We start from the raw sequence: 27,018 nt of genomic DNA, 5'->3' as shown, positions 1-27,018 counted from the left end.
TGTGCTTTTCCCATTTTAAGTGGTCCAATTTTTGACCTCAAAAACTTGCATTGACAACGTCTTGAAAACAGATATCTTTCCACTTTTTAACCAAATATGTATGTTTTTTGGACGCCTTTTTGAAGACGTTTAAAAGACGACCTTTTCGAGGCCATATATGCGCCAAAATAGAATTAAACTTTATTTTTTTACTAAATGTGGACCACGTTGGATGGTCTAAAACAACCTAATTTCAGACGTTTATTCTAAGCTATAATGTCTAAAATAGACCACATTTAGCCCAAGGTCTAACATCCTAAACATGTCTTTTTTGGTTGAAAAGTGGAAATGCTTTTTTCTTCTTGAAGGGGAAAAGACGACTTTGAGGGGGGTAAATGTGTACCACTTTAAACGGGCTTAACAACAAAACTGCAGACATCATATTTTGGCTCATTCATTTCTAAAAAGACCAAACTCAGCCCAAAATCTGATGTGCAAAAGACGTCTTTTGGGGGTTGATAAGTGAAAGCGGATTAGCAGCAAATAAAGACCTTGAATCCCATACTTTTCTGAGAGAGCCCCATAAGTGAACACAAGTGGCATTCCTTCTCAGAATAAAATGATACAAACAAGACATGCTTTTATTGAATCATGTAACCAGATTGAGGAATACATCAAATGTCAAACACGATTACAGAAGAAGAGGAAAACGCAATTTGAATCACCCTGGCAACGGCTGCCTGTTGCTCAGCAACCAAGCCCCGCCTTCTCAGTGACGCTCCACCCGCATGCGCGCTAGGTGCCGGAACGAAAGCGACATCATGGCGGCGTCCGCACGGAGCGTGAAGTCAGCGTTGGGGATAGCGATGCCGCCGTCTTTGGTGGTAATACTAGGTGCAACCGGCACCGGGAAATCAAAATTGGCTATTGAAATAGGAAAACAACTTCGAGGAGAAATTATCAGCGCCGACTCCATGCAGGTAGGAAATGTGAGGAGGCGGCAGGTGACATCATTTGGAGTTACGTGCTGAGATACTTTTTAAAGTATTAAAATAAACGAAAATGCCTTAGTTTCTTTAACAAAACGCAACTTAATCAATTCAACTCAAATTTTTATTTGAAAATACAATAAAATTCCTGGTTTTTATCTCGAACGTGTCTACGTAATTGACGAGAAATTAATAGATCCGACAGTGCTGTTTTTAGTCACTCAGAACGCAAGATTGACGACTGCCATGCCCCTTTTTGTAACAAACACAATGCATACAAAAAAAATACAAGTGTAAGTGGTGTTTTGTAACTAAAGGAAAACTTGTAAATTATGTGGTTAAGGGATCCAAACAACCATATAATACTTAAGACCATTTTCTACTGTCTTTAGAGACACATTTTCATATTAAGGTAGAAATTATATGCCTATGCTAGCAGGAATAGCGATTAAAGAGTCACTCGCTGTTGTTTTTGTCGCTCTATTTGCATTCCTGTTCACGGCTCTTTGCCTGTACAAACTGTCGTATTTTCCCTTATAAAAAAACGAAATAATCTTACACCATATTTGTTTTTCGGAATGATGCATGATGGGAAATCCCCAGGCGGCAGACGCATGCGCACAGCATCAAACCGCTCGCTTCGTTTGCAACGAAAATAACGATATTGAGATAGAGGCTTCTGCGGCGAACTCCTTTGACTTGATTGATTTGCCGTTTCGTGATAGTCGGTGTATACCGGATGGTACCCATAATTGACCAATTTGCGTTTTTCTGTTCAGATTTTCTTGTACGTCGTACACGTCTTAAAATGCATGATAAACGTACTTTGTACGGTAAAAACGTACAGGTTGACAGGTATGTATTTGCGCCGCCTGTGACACAAGGATACCGTAGCTATTGTGGGCGTGGCTTAGCACTCTCTGTTGGACCTATTAATTGCTTCTGTGCTGCCAGTTGTCCAATTTGTATGTCTTTTTTTTGAAGGAAACATGTTTAAAACACTTTTTGGTAAAGTGGAGCTTTTTTATGTGTGTGACAGGCTACTTGAGGGATGGCGTAGTAAGTCAGAGTTTTTGCGGGACGTCCGGTGCATACCCTAAAGTAGACATTCGGCTATACTCACAGACTCAGTTTGATGTTATCACAGGTATGCACTACTTTTGTCGGATGTTCAAATGAAAAAGAAATGCGAAAGGGTTGTTTTATTGCGATTTTACCGTATATTTCTATGTACTTACAAGCATTTCAACCCATACCCCTCTACACCATATGTTTCTATCATTGGTAAACAATAAACTATTGAATATAAGTGTATTTTAAGCCGAGATTTAAACAGTTCCACTGAGGTTGCAGATCGAATCTCAGGGGGCAGACCATTCCACAGCATCGGGCCCCGAATGGAGAATGCTATGGAACCTGCGGATCTCTTTTTGTTTTTGGGATCACTAGCAGACCAGCATTTTCAGAGTGAAGGCTCCGGACTGGAACACAAAGGGAAATTAAATTTGAAGGATATGAGGGAGCAAGTCCATGCGTGATTTTGTATAATACCAAACAGAACCTTAAAATCAAATCTTAAGCCAACAGGGAGCCAATGAAGGTTAGCTAAAATCGGGGTAATGTGATCAAACTTTCTTGTCTTAGTTAAAAACCGCGCAGAAGCATTTTGTACCAGCTGCAGGCTTTTGATTCTAGACATCGGGAGATGGGAGAATAGTACATTACAGTTATCGACACAGGAGGTAAAAAAAACGCATGAATTATAATCCCTCCATCAGAATGGGACAGCATAGGTCCAATTTTTGAAACGTTGCAAAGATGGAAAATAGCTGTTGTACAAATATTCCTAACGTGTAACTGGAAGCACAGATTAGGGTCAAACGTGACACCTTAATTTTTGTACCTGGTCTCTCTGTTTGATATTACATTTGTGAAGGTTCAGAACAGTGTTTGAAAACAAGACATTGAGAAGGACCAAAAATTCACATTTCAGTTTTTTTCAGGGTTGAGGCGCAAGAATTTAGGTGATAAAAAAAGTAAGATTGTCACACAGTATTTGGAAAGTGGAGCTTTTGAAAAAATGTTTTTTTTTTTGACATTTTTGTATTTTTTTTCTTCAATATTTCTTGAGCAAAGCACATATACACTTCCTTTAAATAATTCCACTGCAATTTTGCGTTAACATTAGAACCAGTGTCCAAACAATCCAAATTCCAAGAAGATATAAATTAAAAAAATGCCAGGGGAATCAAGTAAGTTACATAAAAATACTAAAATGATTACAAACATTATTAGTTTTAATGGCCTTTTGGTTGTTGGAAAGCTGTATGGACAAAAAGTATCGTTTTACTTTACATCTAAAGGCGATGAAAGACATTTTTCTACCCGTGTGGGGCTTATTCATTTGTGTGACAGACTACTTGGTTAATGAGGGTAATTCCGGACGCCGGACTGTACCTGTATTCTATTGAGAACAAGATAAACTTTTCCATTTGAATTTGTGAACACACATCCAATACCTGTTTGCAACCAAATATTTACTTTTGCTTTCTTTCCTTAGAATGTACACCTCTGTGTCCTAATAATGCTGGATAATTGATTACTATACTTTGTTACTTTCCTAATTTAAATGTACTCTAATAATCCTAAAACTGAGGGAATCCGAACTGTTTTTAAAGCTACAGTGTCTTTGTCAGGAGAAAAAAGGGCATACAATTCCATAAATATTGTAATTACTCAAAGGCACAGTATGTATTATTTAGCACCACCTATTGGCAAAAAAACGTCTCTTATTAAATAAAACGGATAATCACTTCAATTATCAAAAATACATAAGCTAGTATATAAACATGATTTTTTTTAAATACTTATAGTTCGAGAAATTTTTATTTATAATTTATTTATTTCTCTCGTTCACTCTTATTTTCCTCTGTTTTTCTTGTTCTCTCTCTCTTTTTCTCTTTCTCTCTAATCCGAGTTTTTTTTCCGAGCATTTGGCCCCCCCCAGTTAAAATAGTTGGAGACCTCGGGGTAAAGTATGGTAAAAATGTGCCAGTTAAAAAGAAAATGTCCTAAAAAATCACGTTGGCCTATCACAGCTGAGCTATTTTCAGGACTGGTTCGCGGGCTATACGGGTGTTTTTAAGGGAACCCGGGCCCCTTGTTGGGGACCCCTGTTTTAGATTACCATTGGCAGTGGTAAGATTTTTTTTCCCAATACTTAATATGTATTATTTTATGCGGCCCAGTACACATTAATAATGCTTTTTTTTTCGTAGTCAGCGTACATAATTAACCCTCAATGTAAAAGTATGCCGTGTCCCCGTTTGAATGGAGTCCTTCAGGTTACCGTGGCAACCGGAGTGATGCATTCAAATGGGGGCCACGTCCCCTCAACGGTGAACATTTTTGACTTTTCTCGTCCTAATTTGCATCCCGAACCGGCAGCCCCTGATATTTTGTGTGCACTCTCATATTCATGTGTACCTTTATGAGAGTTGTAGAACCAAAAACGCATCCAAAGGGCTGCTGAATGTATGATTGTTTTAATTTAATATTCAATCGTACATTTTTAGACATAAATTCCTCCTTAGGTGGCCCGGGCACGGGCTTTTATTTGCTTGGCCGAAATGGCACTAAAGGTAAACAATCGAAAGGAGAATACCCTGTGTGTGTCAGTTATGTTTGTTTTCGAAGATAAGAAGCATCCCCAGCTAGCTCTTCTCCATTGCCCGTCTTCTCTGTTTAGTTTTTCAGGCTCCGTTACCGTGGCAACACACTCGGAAACACAACGGGTTTCAGGTCAGATGCACTCCGGCGACGATAATTGTTGTCGGCCTCATGCTGGCGGACTTATTTTTAACTAAGGATGCTCTACAACGAGTTTTTTTCTTCTCCTACCGATAACCGATAAAATCCTGCTTCTGGGGAGCGATAACAGTAAGTCATTATTATTGTTGTTGTTATTATTATTATTATTATTGACTAGTTCTCCGGTGTTTTGTACACATTATGAGAGGGTAGAGAAACGCAGCCAAGTTGTGCTACTACTTTTATAAAAAATATAAACAATTATGGTTGAGATCTTTGGTGCCTCGTGCCTATTATGTAGAGGTACAGAGAAGACAGTTACAGTGGGACCTCGCTACTTTGTGGTTCGACGCTCGCAAATTCAGTGCTTTTTTCTTTTTTGGAAGAGGCGTCGCTACTTTGCAGATTTTCACTTTTTGCGGGAATCCCCCTCAGCTGACGACTCTAGCATGGCGCGCCGGAGCCATCGAGGGCCGTGTAGCGCCATGTAGAGCCATCGAGGCCCGAGCGGGAGACGCCGGGCGCCGGTGTTGTGCCCAAATCCGACTCCCGTACAAAATCCTCCCCCCCTCGCATGAACGCGCATTCTGCTGCGCTTCCGACAGGCCGGCCTCCGCACGGAGCGCCCGACCCGCTCGGCTTGTCGCGGTGTCGTGCGTTTTTTTTACTACCACTTTCATAAAAAAATCTAAATATTTATTGTAGAAATATACACTGCCTCGCGTTCATCAGAAAGTAGTAGATAGGAGACATGACCAAGTTCTACTTTTATAGAAACATAAATTATTTTTGTTGAGTTCTCCTGTGGTTTACGCACATTACAAAAAGGTGGAGATGACACAATTAAGTCTTGCTCCTACTTTTAGAAAAAAACAATAGATACGGTCGAGCTCTCCTGTGCCTCGTGCACATAAGTAAGAGGTCCAGAGGAGATACGACCAAGTTGTTAGACAACTTCTATGCCTCATAAATATTTCGAAAAGGTAGAGATGAGACACGACCAAATTGTGCCACGACTTCCATACAAATCCAAGTAATTTTAAGATCTCTGATAACTTGCTTACATTAGAAAGAGGTAAAGAGGAAACACCGCCAAGTTGTGCATCTACTTTTATGGAAAGTCAAAATAATGGTGGCCAAAATCTCTGGTTTCTGGTGCAGATTACGAAGAGGTAGAGAGCTGACACGACCGAATTGTTCTACCACTCTTAGACAAAATCCAAATTATAGTTGAGATATCTGATGCCTCGCATAGATTAGGAAGAGGCAGAGGACATACAATGAAGTTGTGCTACCACTCCCATTCGAAATCTAATGATTATGGTCAATATTTTTAATGTCTCACACACATTTGGAAACAGTAGAAAAGGGACATAACCAAGTTGTGCTACTACTTATATAGAACATGAAAAGATGTTCTAAAAAGGATCATTAATGCTACAAATCATTTTAGCAAGTAGTGTTGATGCGTGGTACCACGTGACTAATGATCTGGGCTTGTTTTTCTTTATCAGAGTGTCAGAATCGGGCATTATCGGTTCAATAACTATTGTCTTGATAATTATCATGTATCCTTATTTTTAACCCTACAAGCAGGCTTCTTTTTTCACCGTGTCCTTCACATCGGGGGTCGCCCGCTATCGGGTTAACTAGGTTACGCTAATAACATATCATCCTAGAATATCCAGGGAGGACCGAAAAAAACCCAGCGTCCTAGTTAGCTGGGGCCCGCCCAGCCTCGTCGCCAACCTCGTGACAGCTTTCTCGAGAACGAAGACCGTGTCGGGGTCCTTGTTGTCTTTGGGATCGGAAACAGTCCCGGCTTGTTTGGGCAAAAAGCCGCATTGTGCTGAGCCGGCACATATTCGGCGCCGCGCTATGCAGACCCGTCGGCCCTTGGGCGGGAAGTGGCTATTGTCCCGGGTAGAATCGGTTCCCACAGTCCCCCAACGTCCCTATTGTGTTCCCATCACGCTTCACACTTCATTGAAGACATTATTCCCTCGTTAAATGAACATGCTATCCGTATCATTGCTACGTCGGACGCTACTATCAACAAAACAAGCACCCCATAGTCATTCCTAGAGGGGTTTATCAGAGCTTTCTGGTAAAATGTCTCTTCTGTGTTTAGGGGGAAGGTGAGGTGATGGGAAATCAGCTGGTCTGGAGGAAGTTAGCCAAAATTAGCCGGTCATTCATCAAAACGTACGCAGTCTTTAATGGAAGTGGGTTACTAGTGCGCCAAATCAACCGCAACCACTTTCTGAAAGAGGATGTTTGTTTTGTAACATTGGGTCTGTCTGTTATGTATTTAACTCAGAATACAAATATGTAAGTCATATGGCTCCATCTATAATCCTACAAAAGATTGGTGTCTTAATATTTGATTAATATGTAACAAGTATTTTGTCAAATAATCAATGAATGGAAATAAAATCCAGGACCTTATATCAAGGCACATGGCCAAGGGAGTTGTGTTCACCACAAGGGGATTCAATACTTATTTTGATTCTAAAATAATTACACAATGTTTTAATTTGTTTAATTAGAATGTCACACAATATTATTAAGTTTTCCCTTTTGGATTTACAGAGCAATAACATGGTGGCTAGAGAAGGGCAAGGGGGGAAAAGGCGCCAGAAGCTTTAATCATGGAATTTGGGAACTTTTTTTTGAATGACCATCCGTGAAACATGATTGACACTGAAAAATGAAGCAACTAACAAAAACAATAGCAACTTCTGGCAAGCCTGGAGCCAAGGGGCTAGCATGAGTAACTAGAAAAGGAAGCCGTGGAAAACAAAGTAAAGATGCCTGAATCACAGAATTATGTGACATTCGCATGCATGACCAGCTGTGGAAAGCGATTGACACTGAAGAAAAAAGATAGAGGTGCAAATGATAGAATTAGCCACTAGCGGCGAGCCATAGCCTGCAGCCGAATGGCTATCTTGAGTGGATAAAGAAGGAAACTGGAGAAAAACACTCAAAGATGCCTGAATCACTGAACTCGGCGATGTTTGCTTGCATCAGCATCATTGGAAATTCAAGTGAAACTGAAGGACTAAGCAGGAGCAAAGAACAATAACAAAAGCGGATAGCAGCAAGCCAAAGCCTGCAGCAAATGACTAACATGAGTGGCTAAAGAAGGAAATAGCATTGAAAAAAGACATTTGAATCATGGAATACTGTGACATTCGTTTGCATGAGCAGCTGGGGAAGGCGAGTGACACTAAGGCGCAAATAATCATTACAATAGCTACTAGTGCTGAACTCTAGCCCGCAGCCATGTGGCTAGCATGAGTGGCTAGAAAAGGAAACAGTGGGAAAAAAAGGCAAAGATGCCTGAATCATGTCTCTCGTGCATCACATGCAGGGCTCAGCTGTGAAAGAGACGTGGCCGTTAAATGCTAAAAACACAAGCTTCCTTTGCAAAAGTTATCTCACAACTCGTCTATTAATTATAATCCGTGTAGGAAAGCAATCCTTGTTGACGCTCTATTACCAATGGAATATTTGTAACATTGAATCAGCATTTAAAATTCAAAATGGCTATTTACGCTAGCATGATAAAATACATTGTAATAATAAGTTTCTGGCGAACCTTTTTGATATTACCGACATTTAAACATTGAAACAAAAGCCAATCAGGAAGCAAAAGGAACTCCCCATTTGGCTGTATGCAAATGGAGAAGCAACTGGTTTGATCCTCGCGTTCACACTCGCGCCGGCTGCTTATCGACGTCTGTAACACATCCCCCCAGTTCACACTGCTTTTATCCCCTCTTCTATCAGCCGTGACTGTGACCTGTCTGGGCTCGTGACGTCTTAAAATTCCCAAACCGCCTCCGCCGACGTGAGATTTCATAACGAATTATCGGAACCGGCACGGGAACAGAGAGGCAACACAGGACCGATTAACTCCCGATTTCCTAGCGCTGGTGCGCTTTTATTGAGTGGCGGAGGAAGCGTCGGGTGAAGGAGAAGTGAAGGAAGGATGGACGGATGAAGGAGGTGGAGGCGGGGCAACGGCATGAATGATTTATTAGTCTGGCATTACTGGGCCATTCCCCACAGAGAGTAAAGAGAGGAGATGGAAGGATTAAATTGTTGAAGGGTGCTCCTTTGAAGGAGACGATGGAGAGGGTGAGGGGGGATGAGAAGACCAGAATATCAAAATCCGACTTTTACGGTCATAAAGCTGTCGAAGATTTACATGTCATATATGTCATAAATCATCAGTTATCCTTCCAAGTAAGGATAAAACACTTTGTCGTTTATTTTTCTCAAATTTTTGGGTTGAAAATTATGAAATCAGAGTATCAAAATCTAATTTTTATAGCCATACATTTCTCATGAACTTGAATATCATAAATATGTCATACATCATTATTTGGCATTCCAAGTAAGGATAACACAGTCTCTGCTTTATTTTTCTCTGATATTTGTGTTGAAAACTAGTAGACCAGAACATCTACTTTTGATTTTTATAGTCTTACATCTGCCATGTACTTGTATGTTAAAAAAAACAATCATTAAGCATCAGTTGGCATTCGGTGTGAGGATAAAACTATTTCTGGTTTATTTTTCTCTGATTTTTGGGCAGAAGATTAAGAGACCAGAACATCAAGATCTGATATTAATAGTTATAAATTTGTCATGAACGCACATGTCATAAATATGTCACAAATCATCAACTGGCATAAGAAGTAAAATAAACCACAGGTTGGGTATCTTTTCTCAGATTGCAGACATAGACATCTGATTTTTAACATCATCAACCTGTCATAGACATACACTTAATACATCTGTCATAAACCTACATGTCATGCTTTTCCCCAGTTAGCATTTATAGTAAAATAAACAATACATTATTTTATCAGTTCACAGATGTTTGGGTTGCAGGTGACACTTTAACATCTGTCATAAATCTGTAGTAAAATCTCATCTCAAATCATCAGTTAGCATTACAAGTAAAAACACAGTTTGTGTAATCCTTTCTCTGATTTTTGAATTAAAAATGGAAAAGAGAACAGAACATAAATTACTGATTTATACTGCCTTAAATAAACAACTTTTTTCTTAACCTTTTTTCTGACATTTGCGTTGAAAATAAGACCAGAATATCAACATCTGATTTTTGTATGTCATAAATACGTCATAAATCATCAGTTGGCATCCTGTGTAAACAAAACCATGTACTGTTATATCTTTTCTCAGATTTTTGGTTCAAAAAGATGTGGAGAGTCGAACATCAACATCTGATTTCCACCGCCATAAATATGTCATAAATTTGTCTTTTTCAGCAAAATCAACCACATTTTTGAAACACTTTCATAGATATTTGGGTTGAAAAATAGAACAAAACATCACCATCTAACTTTTACTCTCTTAAATCTATCATAAACACGTCATACTGTATATCATCGTTTAGAATTCCGAGTAAACTCAACCACACATTTGATCTTTTCTCAGATTTTTGTGTTGAAAATGAGAAAAGCAGAACATTACTGTGAAAAACCTTCACGTCCTAAATATGTCATAAATATTTATTTTTCGTTAAAAAAATGACTGACCTTTTTGGTTCCAACACCGATTCGTTAGTCATTCGAGTACCGAGTTTTCAGTTATTTTAAGGGTCTCCAGTTCATCAGATTTATGATCTATATCCCAAAATATCATTTTGACTTTAAGGTTGTTAAGTTCATTGATAAAATCGATGAACCACCCAGCCAATAATTAATGAGTACTTAACACGCCGTCCTCGACGGAAACACGGGTAAACGAGAAGAAGGCAAAGATCTCCTCGCTTCTCGTTAAATATTTATTGCTCGTGAAGAAGTCAGTAAAGCGGTGAATACCTCTCGCAGTTGTTAATTAGCTCATTTTAACGAGGGCGCAAATGGGAATCCGTACCCATAAGTCCACTCTCCACAATTTGTAGTTTTTAATAAGCAGTAGTTTTTAATGAATCCTCGATTGCGCAATCTTTCAGAAGGGTCTGGTTCGCCCAAGCGCTTAGTCATAAGTGACATAAGGATTGCACAAATGGTCTGTTGTGTTTTTTTTTTTTTTGTGTACATTCGTCTGAAGAGGAAGAAGGCCCCGTTCAAAGACACGGAAGAAATAGTTTTGCCTGCAGATAAAACTCATTGAGAGCCATCGTAAAACGCAGAATCGGACCACCCTCCAAGACAGCTGTTATTCTTTTTATAACTAATTTTTAGAACCTTTTTCCAACGGTTTCCTCAGTTTGACTTAACCAGGGAGTCGTGATATGGCTTTAAAACAAAGAGTAATATTGATTTTATGAAGCGATTGTTGGGGCAAAAGACAACTTTTCAAGTAATCAGGTCATGTATTTTTTATTTTTGCAGCTTATAAAATTAATTATTAGAGGAAGTGTGAGGATTGTTAAGAGTCAATATTTAATGACTTAAGTCAATTTTTTCCCATGTTTTCAAATCCGGGTAGATTCTACAGAGTGAAATTAACTTCGTGGAGATGTAATTAATCTACTATCAACCATGTACTCGTCCAGTTCTTGGAGAAATAAATCAGTTTTGGAAGGAGTTCTATGTGATCGTGGACTTTTTACTGTCAAAGTTTTAGCTCAGAAGTCAAAACTAATAATAACTGCCTCATCTCGAGTGTAGGATTTAAATCTGCATTTGATCTTGACTCTCACCTTAGAAGCTGCTTTAAATCATGAGTTAAAGCTTTCAAGATGTGTTAACTCGTGCTACCTCAAAATGATAAAAAAGAACGTTTAACATATTTTTGACTAAAAAACTGTGGTGGGGAAAAAAGCAACCTTTTTTAGGGTTAGGAGTTAGGAGACTACTGCAATTCATGTTGAGAGCCAGCATTGCATGTGACTTATAATCAAAGTTAAAGCTTTAAAGCTTTAACTCTTATGTCAAAACGTTATAACTGCCCTATCTCAAGATTAAGATTTTAAATCCGCTTTCAATCTTGAGTCTAAGCTTTAAAGCTGTTATATATCATGAGTTAAAGCTTTCAAGCTGCTACTTGAGTTAACTCACAGTTGAAGTGCTAAAAATATTTCTACTAAAACAAAATACCGTATTTTCCGCACTATAAGGCGCACCGGGTTATAGGGCGCACCCCGAAAAAATAGTTTTTGGTCCTATATTTGACATACATAAGACGCACCGGATTATAAGGCGCTACGATGGGAACGTCGACAAAACAGTCAGATAGTTCAGTCAAACTTATTACCCCCTTAACATTCCCAAAGCTTGCAAAGACGCAAATACGTGTCGAGAACACGTGCGGATGCGGTGTCCGTACGATGTCACTCAAATGCATCGTTCCATCATTCGGAAGGTTAAAGTCTTGGGATTCAAAAAATGCCAACCATTCCTTAGTTTCTATTTTCTTTTTCGCTCGCAACTTTACTGTGCAAATGACAAATAACACTTGGAATTGAGTTTAATTTAAAAATAGACACTCCATTCTATCCATTATCTGCACCGCTTATCACAGAAACATCGAGTTCAGTCTGAAACAAGATACTGGGAAAATATATCGCCAGAGTAGCTCACCAAAGTCGTTGTGTTCAAAAATAATGTGCAGCCATGGTCCTCTTATATCCGTGAGTTTAGTAAATCCAGGAGAATAAAATATTTACAAATACAGAATAGTAAAAAAATGCTTTCTGTATGCCGTCAACCACGTGCTATACGCATTCATCTTTTTCGGCCAATTGCAGGCTTTGTTTTGCCGCTTCAGCCAATGCCAGCCTGTAAATGATAAAAAGAATCCGCCCCTTGACCTCCGAATAACTTTAGCCAATAGTGATCGATTCAACTGATGATTGACACATCTTTTTCGGCCAATTGCAGGCTTTGTTTCGCCGTTTAAGCCAATGGCAGCCTGTAAATGATAAAAAGGATCCGCCCCTAGACCTCCGAATAACTTTAGCCAATAGTGATCGATTCAAATGATGATTGACACATTGGTTAGCCAATGAAACGCCGGTAAATAAATCCCAGCATACACCGCGGACTACTTGGCGTTCGGGGGAAAATCTAGTCAGCGGCTGCAAGTTAGTTGGAAGACTTTGCGATTTAATATTGATCCATAAATAAGGCGCAGTGTATTATAAGGCGCATGGTCAGCTTTTGAAAAAAATTAAGACTTTTAGGTGCGCCTTATAGTGCGGAAAATACGGTAATGGGGAAAAAATATCAGGTTAATGAAAGCAACTGTTTTGTGTTAAAAAGGAAATGTATTTATTATACTAGACTAGTGTGTCGTTCATGGTAATTCAACAGTGCTAATTGTAGTTAAAGCTTTAACTCAGAAGTCAAAACTTTAAACCTGCTTTAATTTAAGTTTAAAATCAATATATAAAATAAAATCCTGAAGATCTAAAGACAATATAAATCACAAGTTAAAGCTTTCAAGAGTTTAAGTGCTAGAAAATAACATCTTTTGACGTTAACTACAAATATAGTGGGGAAAATATTTGCATGTGAATTAAACTCTTTTGGGTATTAAGAAAATAGATGGCATTTGTTAGTACAAAATTAGTATAATTCATGTTGATTCAACAGTTACTTTTTGAGGCCGATTGAAGTTACAGTTTAAAGGGGTAACTCAAATTTTTTTAAATCTGCATTTCATTTTGGGTCTGAGCTTGAAAGCTGTTTTAAATCATGAGTTGAATCCTTCAAGCTACCTTAACGCAAGTAACCTCAGAGCTGAAGTGTTAAAAACCAGAATTTTTAACACCAACTATTAATTTGAACTAAAATATATCGAAACAATTACAAAGTCAATGAAAGCAACTTTTTAAGTATTGAAAAATAGTTGGTATTTGTTAATACTACATGAGTAGCAATTCATTCTCCATTCGGGCCCCGGTGCTGTGGAATGCTCCTCCCCCTGAGATTCGATCTGCAACCTCAGAGGAAATGTTTAAATCTAAGCTCAAAACACACTTCTATTCTATAGCATATGAATAACCTATATTTTATGTTGACAATATCAGGGGATAGTGTCATAATAGTCTGTAAATAATAGTTTGCAATAGTCTTTGATCTGTGCAGCCCTTTGAGACTCTTTGTGATTAAGGGCTATACAAATCAACATGACGTGAAAATACGCTAGCAATTGAAGTTAAAGCTTTAAAGCCTTAACTCAAATTTTAGATTGAAATCAAGGTTCAGCCTTACAAATTTAAAGCTGCTACAAATCATGAATTCAAGCTGCATTAGCTCAGGTATACTCAGTTAAAATTCTAAAGAACTGATGTTTGAAGTTAAAGCTTTAAAGCATTAACTCAGAAGTTAAAACTTCATAACTGCCTTAATTCAATTTGTCAGATTTAAATCTTTTTTGGGTAAAAGATTAAGATTAAGTCCAAGCTTTAAAGATGCTTTAGACCATGAGTAAAAGCTTTCAAGTTGCGATAACTCACAGTTATACATTGAATTAACAATTCCCGCCTTTGATGCATTTCACCTCCGAGTTTTTAAACTTCAGACTTAGTCCGAAACAAATGAACGTTTTCAAAAGAACTTTTTAAGAATTAACTCGTCTGCTGGTTAAAAGTTAACTCGACGGGATTTGCGGCGGCGAGCATCACTCGGTGAGTGCGCAGAGCAACTCAACCCGATCAATTATTCACCGATTCACCGCACGACACTACTGTCAACCACAGGAGGAGTGGACTGATGCACGGATGAATGCGTGGACGGGTGAAGCTTTTTCTCCTTTTTACAAAAGAAGAAGAGAAATACAGGAAGGGGCAGAGAACAGCATGCGCCTCATCCATTTTCACACATTATCCATCAACACCTTCGCTCGCTAGTTTTTCTAGCACGGATTTATGTGTTTTTCTCTCAGCCAATTAAAAAAAAATGAAAAATTCAGCAATCTCCTTAGAATGAGACATTTGGACAGAAATGGGACCAGAATAAAGAGCCAGTGTGTTTTTTATAGTAACCCATAGTGGTGTTAAAATCACCCATTTGAATCGAACACTGCTGAATCAAATAGGCAAAAAACACATATATTATCTTGTAAATTGTGACATTGAATAATAATTTACCATTAGAGGTCGCTGTTGCTTAGAATGGGACTGAAAGCATTAGCAATGAAAGAAGACACACCAGCCCGGCGAATACTACTGGGCAAAATTTAAAAACCTACGAACATGTTTTCTTTTGTGAGCAAGGACAAATTTCAGCCAGCGACAAGACTTTACGTGTTAACCCCTGTCAGCGACAAGAAGAATTGGATACACCTGGAGCTGATGCAAAGGTTGCATTAGGTAAAAATACACAAAAGATGGTGAACATCAATAAAAAACAGGTAATATGCATAAATTAGTCCAGAAATTCCCATCTCTTCCAGCTGGTTGATGCAGATGTTGACCTGCTTCTGGTTCAGACGCTGGTCCGACAACATTGCAAGAGTAGTTATTAATAACAATAGCACTAAGCCATAAACTGCATCCAAGTGGCTGACATAAGTGGCTAGGGAAGGAAACGATGGAAAAAAGCCATAGCTGCCTAAATCCTGGAACTCGGTGACGTTCAGCTGTGTAAAGCGGGTAACACCTTAGGACGAAGCAAAGTTTATTTCTACAAAACAGCTAACTAGAACAATAGCAGAGAGCCACAGGCTGAAACCACGTGGCTAACATGAGCGGCTAGATAAGGAAACAGTGGAAACGGGTGTGATATTCTGAATCATGGAAATTTGCAATGTTCACATGCATGACCAGCTATGAAAGCAAATGACACTGACAGACAGAGCAAAGCAGATAACTCTAAAAATAGTAGTGTGCCTTCAGAGAAATGGCTCGGGAAGGAATCAGTGGAAAAATGTCATAGCTGCTTCAATCGCAATATTTGACAACATTCAGCTGTAGAATGCGGCTGACCCTAAAGGACAAAGCAAGCTTTATATACACAGAGCACCCAAGAATAGTGTCCATCCATGGCCTGAAGCCAATTGGCTAACATGAGTGGCTAGAGAAGGAAACAGTGAAAAAAATCATCAAATGCCTGAATAACAGGACTCTGTCATTATCCCATACCGGGCTCAGCTGTCAAAGGAGAGTGACACTGAAGGACAAAGCAAATGCAGCTAAAAACAAAAGGAGAGTGCAGCGAACCATAGCCTGCAGAGAAAAGGCTAGAGAAGGAAACCATGGAAAAACGGTGCAAGATGCCTTAATATTGGGACTCGTTGAGAATCACATGCAATGCACAGCTCTGTGTGGTAAATTAAGCCGTTAAGCCCTAAAATCACTTCTGAGACAAGCTAGCTTCGAAAAAAGTATTAGCAAAATAGCTGCCAAACTTTCAAGTTGTCATATAATTACTCATTTGTAAACCTGAAATCGTGTTTATGAAATACCAAATGTTTTTTTGCTCAACATGTGTGAATCAAGAGTGTTTCATTTAAATGAATGAAATTGTTTTACAACACCAGAGGCTTTAAAAAGACGCATCAAAGCGTTTCCACCGCAATCCTGATCGGCTACGGTCTGCACTTTTGTTTCCTTGCAATCTTAAATTACACTCCAGCGACAACCGAAACGAGACCCCGTCGTCTCGATCGGTTTTGTCCGTCCCGGCGGTGTAAAAACTCCACCGGGGTTCGTGTTTACGTTTCCTCCCGACGGAAACTCAACACGGCGGATTCAAGAGTCGAGTGTACTCTCGACTTCTTCTGCTTTCATCGCCGTTTTCCAGGAATTGGTGAAATGTGAAAAAAATCTGTTCAAATGAGTTCTCGTGGGAGTCCGAGTCCTAAAAAATGGAGACGGACTTTGTCACCCGGCTGTTACATACCTCCCCTACCGATCTCCTGACTGGGTGGTGCCGGGTGGACAGAGGTGGTGTGTTGTGTCGCATCACCTCGGGGAATATATATATATTATTTTTTTTTTTCACAAAATCAAGGGAAAATGCAACTCCACTACACTAGGGGAGTAATGGCACTCTCATTGGCAGAGTGTTAAGTTTACATTTTGCCTCCACGCAGTGCATAGTGTAGACCAGGAGTGTCAAACTCATTTTCACTTGGGGGGGCCTCACGATAGAACAAACATTCTCTCGGGGGCTGGACTAGTAGATTAGGGAGAAAAAAGGGGGAAACAATAAGAGAAAGAGATAAGAAAGAGAAAAGAATTGAATAGAATAGAATATACCTTTATTGTCATTGTTACAAAATGGGTTAACATATTGTGACAACGAAATTGGGCATGACACTCCAGTTCACACATTCACAGTGAGGTAAAAAAGCCAAGAAGATAAAGGAACAGAGAAGATAAGGTTATAAAACAAGGAGGATAAGGTTATAGTTATAATTTACACAAAATTTACCCAAGAAATGTCGGCATATAGGATGTTACATACAGTTTGGTATCGAAGGTTTGTGCAACATGCATTTGGTGCAAAAATAGTCATCATAGTGCAAAAAAATGGTCAACATATGCATTTGGTGCAAAAATAGTCATCATAGTGCAAAAAGATAGTCAACATTGTGCAAGGTGAGCAGTAAACATAGTGCAGTCAACATTGTGCAAGAAACATAGACATGAGTACCATTTACGTTCGTATGAGGTAGTGTTTTTGCAAGAGTTTTTCCGTTTTTTGTGCGGTGTGTGTTTAGGGTGGTAATGGCTCTGTGGAAGAAACTGTCTCCGAGTCTGTTTGTTTTTGTTTTGTGTGACCTGTAGTGCTTGCCGGAAGGCAGCAGATCGAAGAGGTGGTGGCCGGGGTGAGAAAAGTCCTTGATGATGTTTTCTGCTCTGCTGAGGTAGCGAGAGCAGGCAATGTCCTCCGGACTGGGCAGAGAGCAACAGACGATTTTCTGGGCTGTTTTGATGACCCTCTGGAGCGTTTTCCTGTCTGCTGCTGTGCACCCAGCATACCACACCGTAATGCAGTACGTCAGAATGCTCTCCACTGTGGCTTTGTAAATGGACACCTGCAGCTGCTGTTTTAGCTGTTTTTTCCTGAGCACTCTCAGGAAATGCAGTCACTGCTGGGCCTTCCCTACCACCGCTCTGGTGTTTGCAGACCAGGAGAGGTCGTCGGAGATGTGCACACCCAGAAATTTGAAGGAGTGGACTCTCTCTACACAGTCTCCTTATGATGAGTGGTGCTGGATTCCTGCCATTCCTTCTGAAGTCCACTATCAGTTCTTTTGTTTTTGTGGTGTTTAGTATGAGGTGGTTTTCCGAACACCACGTTGACAGTGACTCCACCTCATCCCTGCACGCCGCCTCGTCCCCTTCAGAGATGAGGCCGATCAAGGTGGTATCGTCGGCGAACTTAATGATTGTGTTAGTAGGGTGAAAAGCATTGATTTAAGGAAAAATAAATATGGTAATTACAACAGTTACGGTATGCATGTTAATACAAGGCATATGGCCAAAGGGCTTAGCAAGGACAGTTGTTTTTGTCAGGGTTCGTACGGGTGCTTGAAATCCTTGAAAATGCTTAAATTTTATGGTTGTATTTTCAAAGTTTGAATAGCGCTACAATTTTGTGTGAAGTGCTTGTAAATGCTTGAAATTTTATCCGTTTCTCTGCAGTCTGACGCGATGGACTACGCATCAAATGAGTGATTTGCAATTATGCTGTTGAAGCGTTAACTTCTAATCATTATCTTTGCTTTTCATACCACTTTTCTCTTCACTATGCCTACTTGCCATATGGGCCAATCTCTCTCAATCGCTGGATACAGGAAGCAATACTAGGAAGTAAAGGGTTACTTCAATGTGTGGGCAAATATCAAAGCTTCTTCTGACACTTAATGGAGATTTTTCATACGGAAGTCGGTCCCAAAGGCTTGATACTCACTGATGAGGTGAGGCAAACCCCTTATAATAGTTTATACAAATATAACAAAAAAACAAATAACCATGTTCTTTTGTTTTGGCACTCTGGGACAATGCTTCTGAAAATGTATACGTTATGGCATTGATTGAGTTAATCATGTTAATTTTGACTAAAAAAAACAGCACTATTTAAGTGCTTTGAGATATTAGCACTTGTAGCTAAACCCTGTTGCGCTCTAATAGCCATTTTAGGATCGGATACTAATTAAATCATTTCCAGGTGTATGAGGGTTTGGACATCATCACCAACAAGGTTAGCACCCAAGAGCAAGCCCAGTGCCGACATCACATGATAAGCTTCGTGGACCCGATGGTTAGCAACTACACAGTGGTGGACTTCAGGAACAAAGCTCTTTCTTTAATATCTTTTCCATGAGGCTGTCATTTTTCTTAAAGCCACATGCAAGCACAGTTATAAATACTACAATTTGATTTGATTTTTCATTCTGTCCTTTTCCATATATCCCACACTCCTTCACTTCGCCTACTCGGAGGCTGCCTACACACTCTCAATCGCTGGATACAGGAAGCAAATCTAGGAAGTCTGGCCTTTCTCAATGTGTGGACAAACATCTGATCAATGCCACTCCTTGCATCTAATGGGGATTTTTCATACTAAACTCATTCCCAGAGGTTTGATACTTACTGATGAGCTTCGGAAAACACATTTATCCAATATGGCACCAAATGAGTTAATCAAGTACTGTGGACGATATTTGAATCTATTTAGGTTGTTTTCATTACTCTTTTCCTTAACATTATCTGACATCGAGGGCATGCATCGTGAGAACAAACTGCCCATCGTTGTCGGGGGAACAAATTACTACATTGAGTCCTTGCTATGGAACGTGCTTTTAGACACTGGGGTGAGTACAATAAATTGATCAAAGATAAGCTTTATTTGCGGTTATTTTTTGTCACTTTTTCAAATCCAACACTATAAGTGAATTCATAGATAAATAAAGTTGTTAATTGTTATATATAATTGTCAAACAATTTTCAAAATTATTCCAAGCTTTTCCTTTTCTAGCTTATTTTTTATTTTATATGTTAAACGTTTTTATGATAAAATTTACAAAGAAAACCCTAAAAGGGGGAGATTTCACAAAAATGTGCAAAATTGTCTGGTAGGGCAATAGAATTTTTAGGGATTCTTTTTTAATGATGTGGTATTAGAGAAATAATTTTACAATTGGGTAAGAAATAGATAAGAAAATACCAAACATTACATATATTTATGAAAATTATCAAAATGGACAAAACATTCATCCCTCAAGTTACTCCTTTTATTAAATTATAGTGAAAAAAATCAATCAAAAGCAAACATTTCAAGAAAATAAAATGTGATAAATAACCTAATACAACAACAAACTAATTTAAAAGGTTATTTGTTTGTATTTTACGAAAAAATTATTTCAAAATAAAATACTACAAATGCTACCCACAATTAGAACATTTTAGGAAAATAACAAAATTAGAACAAATACCTTAAATAGTTTTGCCCGTTTCAAAGAAACTTTAAAATTAAATGAATTATCTCATTTTAAGGAATACTCTTTGAATGAAAAGAGAAAATAATTGTAAATGACAGTGTATTAGGAAAGTAAAAAAATATTACAAAACTCAATTCCAATGAAGTTGGGAAAGTGTGTTAATTGCAAATAAAAATTGATCCAAGTAAATTGCAAATTCTTTTCAACCCATATTTAAATGAATGCACAGCAAAGACAACATATTTATTGTCTTCACTCATAAACTTTATTGTTTTGGGAGAAAATCATCAACTCTGTAATTTGATGACAGCAACACGTGCCAAAATAGTTGGGACAGGTGTCAATAACTACTCAGAAAGTGGATGAATGGAAATCAACCAACTATTTGCAGGTGAACAGATGAATTAGCAACAGGTGAGAGTTGTTACTGGGTATAAAAAAGGGAGACCCGAACAAGCTAAGTCATTCACATGCAAGGATGGGGCGAGGTTCACCTCTTTGTGAACAACTGCGTGAGCAAATTGTTGAACAGTTTAAAAACAACATTCCTCAAAGTACAATTGCAAGGAATTTAGGGATATCATCATCTACAGTCCATAATATTGTGAAAAGGTTCAGGGAATCTGGAGAAATCACTGTGCGTAAACGGCATGGCCGTAAACCATTATTGAATGCCCGTGACCTCCGAGCCCTCAAGCGGTACTGCATTAAGAACCGACATCAATGTGTAAAGGACATCACCACATGGGCTCAGGAACACTTTGGAAAACCACTGTCAGTCAATACAGTTCGACGCTATATCCGTAAGTGTGGGTTAAAACTTTATGTTGCAAAGCGTAAGCCATTCATCAACAACATCCAGAAACGCCGCAGGGTTCTCTGGGCCCGAGCCCATCTAAAATGGACTGATACAAAGTGGAAAAGTGTTCTGTGGTCTGATGAGTCAGTTTTCCAAATTGTGTTTGGAAATTGTGGACGTCGTGTCCTCCGGTCCAAAGAAGAACAGAACCACCCAGACTGTTATGCACGCAAAGTGCAAAAGCCAGCATCTGTGATGGTATGGGGGTGCATGAGTGGCCAAGGAATGGGTAACCTGCACATCTGTGAAGGCACCATTAATGCAGAAAAGTACATTCAGGTTTTGGAACAAAGTATGTTGCCATCCAAACAGAATCTTTACCATGGGCGCCCTTGCTTCTTCCAGCAGGATAATGCCAAGCCACACACTGCACGTCTCACGACAGCGTGGCTTCGTAGTAAGAGGGTGCGGGTGCTTGACTGGCCTGCCTGCAGTCCTGACCTGTCTCCCATTGAAAATGTGTGGCGCATTATAAAGCGCAGAATAAGACAAAGGAGACCCCGGACTGTTGAACAGCTGAAGCTGTACATAAAGCAAGAATGGGAAAGGATTCCACTATCAACGATTCAACAACTAGTCTCCTCACTTCCTAAACGTTTATTGAGTGTTATTAAAAGGAAAGGTGATGTAACACAATGGTGAAGAAGCCCCTTTCCCAACTACTTTGGCACTTGTTGCAATTATAAAATTCTAAGTTTATCATTATTTGCTTATGGAAATAAAGTTTATGAGTTTGAACATGGATAATCTTGTCTTTGTGGTGTATTCATTTAAATATGGGTTAGAAAAGGTTTGCAAGTCATTCTATTCTAATTTTACTGACATTTTAAACTTTTTCCCAACTTCAATGGAATTGACTTTTGTAATATATTACAGTGGGACCTCGCTACTTCGCGGTTCTACGTTCGCGGGTTCAGAGCTTCGCGGGTCTAAAAAAATAATAATCAAATAAAATAGTTAAAGGAAAAAAGTTTTTTTTTTTTTCAAGCATTTTTGAAGTGGTGTCGCCACTTCGTGGTTCCACGTTCGCAGGTTCAGAGCTATGCAGGTCTAAAAAATAATAATAATAAAATTAAATTAAATAAAAAAAATAATGTTTTAAGTACTTTTGAAGGGGCGTCGCTACTTTGCGGATTTTCACTTTTCGCGGGTGGTTTTGGTCCCCATTAACCGCGATAACCGAGGGATTACTGTAATTAAAAATTTCAAGGCATGTTTATTTGTGACACTTTTAAAGAGGAGGAGTCTCAAAGGGCTGCACAGATTATTGCAAACCATAGACTATTATTACACCATCCCCTGATCTAAAACCTACATGAGGGCAGGGAAAAACTCAAAAACCTCAACATGAGGAAAATGAAGAAACCTTGAGAAGGGACCGCACATGAGGTAATCAAGAAGAAATTTAAACCGTGGTAAATTATCAGATAACTAGGCTCATTAAAAGGCAAATCATTTTACTAATCTTAGATTTTCTTATTTTAGTATGGACAACTATTAAAGTAAACATTTTCTTTGTATTTGATCAATAGAAAACTCCAACTAGAGAAGTCTTTAACTTTAATTAATTGCAGTTAATTTACTCTGTTATTTGAAGGTGTTTTTCAAATAACTGATGGTATCAGTACTCGGTATCATCTCTTTGTGACTTCCCTTTGGTCGCATTGGTTCCAAATCCAACTCCTTATTTGTATTTAGCGGCAAGATTCCGGGGAAGATGAAGACACTGACAGGAAATTTGAGCTGGAAAAACTGGGAGGACCGGAATTACACCAGCGACTGACCAAAGTGGACCCCAAAATGGCTGCTATGCTGCACCCCAACGACAGACGCAAACTTGCAAGGTTAACAAAACTAGAGCTGTACCGGTAATACAGTAGACCCCGCCTTACGTCCTTTTCACTTTACCGTGTGGAATGCGATGTTTTTGACTCATTTTTACAGCATTTTTTCCATTATATGACATCAACAAATAATTTCACCTGCCCCAAAACGATTCAAATCAAATTGGTATGTAGACTTGTGTCTAAGATGTTTTCTACCATTGGTCGACATGATATAATAATAAAGTCTGCCAGTGGTTTCTGTCGCGACATCATGAAAATGCTGATATGCTATATGCTGAGCAACCTCCCACAATGCCTATCTCCTTATTCAGTTTGAAATGACTATGCATGTTGTCACTGTAATTCTGTACAATATTCTTTGTCCTGTATTTATTCGCAATGGGTTAAAGGCTTGCAGTGATTAAAGGGAGAATCAAAAACAAAACCATAGAAACCAAGCTTGCGGTGGCCGTAAACAATCAACAATTGTAACTACGGTATTATTAAAAATGAGTCGAAAAAAACGAGGAAATCTTCTAATTTTGTGACCATACTTGCAAGTTAATATTTAAGATCAATTATACCTTTAATAAGCTGTCTTCTTCCCTTTCTGCATCCACCCGGCTACTCCACTCTACCAGCTCAAGGCACGCCACACAAAAAGTAAATAATGTATTTTTTGCTCTACATTTATATTTATTCATAGTCTAAACACATAAATTATACGTAAGGAGTACTTACTTTTATTATTTTGTTAATTTTTTTATCTGTGGTTCTGCCGGTTCCTAAGGCATTAGCTACTTAGCATAGTGACAAATAGCCATCTTAGAAATAAGAAAAAAAATTGCTAAAGCCGTCAATGACGCTAAATTCTCAATCTAAAAATAAAAGCTGGATAAAAGAGTCCCTATTTTGGGATTTGGATTCAAAAAGGCCCCATGGTTACTATTTGTGAAGTATAATAACAAGTCTATTTAACAGTCTTAGTGCTTAGCGCTCTCACACTACATTTGACGAGTTGCAGTTTGTAGGTTAGGTTGTCCTGCTCTTCGGCGACAGGAATCATTTTTTCTGTCTATCCACAGATTGCAGGCCAGCAGGAGAATCGCTAGTGAAAAATATTTTTGTTAGCGTAGGCAACACACTTTTCTTTTCTTTTCAGTCTGAAGCTAAACCTCGAGGACGTGTGTTCCACTTCGTAAACAAACACAGATGAAGTAAGCTTTTCTGTGTCAATCAAATAGTTAATTGTGATTAATTTGGTCTGTCTTATTGTTATTTGTACTTCAAACGTAAAAGTGTACTGGCCTCAAACCAAGTCACTAATGTTAGCAGCCACGTCAGCCCCGTTAGCGCCATGAGCTTCCATTGCTTCATTATTAATGTAATTAATAACTCGATTCACCGGATTTATAACTGGATTAATTGCGAAAATCGAGGGAATACTGTATATTGCGATTACTTCGGGGATGAATAAAGTATCTATCTATCTATCTATCTATCTATCTATCTACTTTGGTTTGTCTCATAGATAACCTGTTGTTGTAACATGTAAAAAGGCTATGACCTCTTAGCAAGTTGCTAATGCTATCAGCTATGTCAGTGACACTAGCCACATTAGTGTTAATGCCATGAGCTACCACGCAACATTAACTGCGCAATTTACAATACAATGAACGGTATTAATGAACTGATTAAATGCTAAAATACTCTAGAATGTGATCAATTTGGTTTGTCCCATAATTAAATTACAGTTGATGACCTCAAATCATCTTGTCGCTAATACTAGCAGCCCCGTTAGTGCTAGCCACATTAGTGTCAGCGCCAAGAGCTTACTCTACTTCATTAATTATGCTATTAATTACTCTATTAACTCTCCTCTTAGGCTCCACAAGGTACAAAGTTCTGGACCTTGGTGAATGTGTTAGCGTAGCACACACACTTATCCAATCTAATTGGTGCAAAGGTAAACATTAAAGACGTGTGTAAAATTCGTAAAACAGCACGTACGATAAAATATTTTCTGTGTTTTCTAAAGTGCTGTGATATAAATTAATTAAATGCAATTAATTGGGTTTATCTTAGAGTTAACTTCGAGTTAATAACATATGTAAAAATGTAACAAACATGCTAAATTTTGCTAGTTGATAATGCAATTTTCCCCATTGGTGACGTAAGCTTGAGCGCCATGAACTTTCTCCCCTTTATTAATCATGCCAAAATTAACTCGATTAACTCTATGCTTTGGCTCCACAGAAGCCTGCAGGTCCACCAAGAAACAGGCATTCCTCACAGTTCCTGGTTGGAGGAGCAGCGAGGCCAGCACGGCGGGGACGGCCTCGGCGGCCCCTTAAGATACCCGGACCCTTGCATCTTTTGGCTCCACGCCAACATGGACGGTAGGAAGCTGAAAACTCACGGACCCCACTCCTTTGCTTTGTTATCCTCATTATTTTTTGTTCTCAGGTCTGGACAAGCGACTGGACGCCCGCGTTGATGAGATGTTGTCGGCCGGGTTGATAGAGGAGCTCCGTGACTTTCATGTTCAGTTTAATCAGAAAAAGGTGGAAAATGAAAGGTAAAGTCCAAAAATGATGACAAATGGTACCACTTGTCACAAAAACTAGAAAACAAACTGACATTCATTTCATGCATTTAGGGAAAATCTAATTCCAATTTGATGTAGTACCCTACTAAATCAGGCACCTAAAAGCTTTTCTAAGTTCGTTAGTGGTCTCAGTCCAGCGCATCAAGTTCAAGATCACATTCCCGTAACCCCCCCTCCTGGAAATTAACGATGCGGAACGACTGAAGGATCTCTTTTTCTCCTTGAAAACGGCACCACGGCGAACTCGGCCAAGCCTTCCTGCCGTTATCTATTTCCTCCTTCTCCGTCTTGACAGGTCACAATGTGGACTGTGGTTTTCGGGTGGAGCTTTTACTGTTGGAATTGTCTGACTATGAAGACTTTTCAGACATCGGAAATAACCGCAAACAAAGAGCTACTAGCAACTGACAAAAGTGCACAGAAATATGGCATCAAGGATAATGGATCACAGCTAAACAAAGGCAAGTCACTTTGAGCAAAAATAACAGCAAAAAAAGAGCCACAGGTTTGACAAATGTGCGCTAAACCAGTATACGCCCGCAGAAATACACCATCGGGGATAATGGATTGCGGCTGCGCGATTGCAGTTCACAGAAAAAACAAAAAAGCTACCAGGCCCGACAATTATGTGTTCTGCCAGCCATCGCTCGCAGCATTATGTGCTTGGAGATAACGGTTACACTCAAAATGTTACCTGAAATCTACACTCTTTTAGACCCCAGCTTTCACTGGTACCCTATCAGCAATATGATGAGCCAAGCACTATACACCCCTACCCCCTTCTCTCCCCAGTCTGCAACTCCTTTACCCTCAATGACTCCACTCTTCCCCCACCCTTCGACTGGCTTCTACTGCTAGACATCAAGGTCAAACCTCTCTCTCCTGTCCTCCGTCGAATCGACATTTCCCGCGCTCCGGCGCTATTCTCGGATTTTGTTCTTGGCCCCACCCGTTTTTTGCCACCTATTTCTTAAGTGTCACAGGGGTGGTCAAACAACTGCATTTTTGGCTTCTCTCCTCTGTGTAAGAATGAGAAGCCGCTTCTATTTTCTTGCGGGCGGGGTCGCTTATAACCGTAGACGTCGAAGGTACAAGGCGAGCGATCGCAATTCTTTTCAAAATTGGCCGCAAATTGTTCGGCGACTCATCCGTTGAGGACAAGCAGCCGTCTCTGACTTTTAATGTCAACGTGTCCTCCGAAGGACCTTGCTTCTTTTTAAATTGATATTCTTCGCTTAGAGAGGGTGGGTCAAAAAAAAGGGAAGGTGAAATTATGGCTGTATAGAGAAAGGTCGTGATGGTAACTTTATGACTTGCTGATTTTCAATCTTCGTTTCTAAACCAGTTGACTCGTTGATGTGACGGTCATCTGAAGAGTTGTAAAAAAAATAGATCATTTAGATTCAATTTTAATTTCTACGGAAGCTGTAAAACATTAAAAAAGTCTACGTTTTTTTAGATTCTTTTGTATAAGAGTTTTGTTTTTTTAACTTTTCTTTTAATGGTATGTTTTATAGAGTTTATTGTGGAAAGGTTTTGAAATATTTCTACTTTACAACTCTT

At 39.1% G+C, this 27,018-nt stretch overlaps 1 protein-coding gene across 2 annotated transcripts in view; it reads left to right on the top strand.

The window, feature by feature from the left end:
- The first annotated feature begins 786 nt into the window (after window positions 1–786).
- The window catches only part of trit1 (tRNA isopentenyltransferase 1), a 40,085-nt gene continuing 13,853 nt past the window's right edge, over window positions 787–27,018 (top strand). The window contains exons 1-7 of one of the 2 annotated variants that reach the window (XM_088328596.1): window positions 811–959; window positions 2,008–2,115; window positions 18,890–19,032; window positions 19,439–19,535; window positions 22,720–22,865; window positions 25,104–25,246; window positions 25,314–25,425. In XM_088328596.1, coding sequence (XP_088184722.1) covers window positions 2,104–2,115; window positions 18,890–19,032; window positions 19,439–19,535; window positions 22,720–22,865; window positions 25,104–25,246; window positions 25,314–25,425 — 653 coding nt within the window. In that variant the 5' untranslated portion in view covers window positions 811–959; window positions 2,008–2,103. Of the gene's footprint in view, window positions 960–2,007; window positions 2,116–18,889; window positions 19,033–19,438; window positions 19,536–22,719; window positions 22,866–25,103; window positions 25,247–25,313; window positions 25,426–27,018 lie in introns of both variants that reach the window. The other variant, XM_088328595.1, reaches the window with a different exon arrangement.

This window comes from Urocampus carinirostris, chromosome 2, assembly GCF_059441175.1.
Source record: "Urocampus carinirostris isolate Australia breed hairy pipefish chromosome 2, RoL_Ucar_1.0, whole genome shotgun sequence".
NCBI classification, from domain to species: Eukaryota; Metazoa; Chordata; class Actinopteri; order Syngnathiformes; family Syngnathidae; genus Urocampus; species Urocampus carinirostris.
This window is presented reverse-complemented; position numbering and strand designations above follow the sequence as displayed.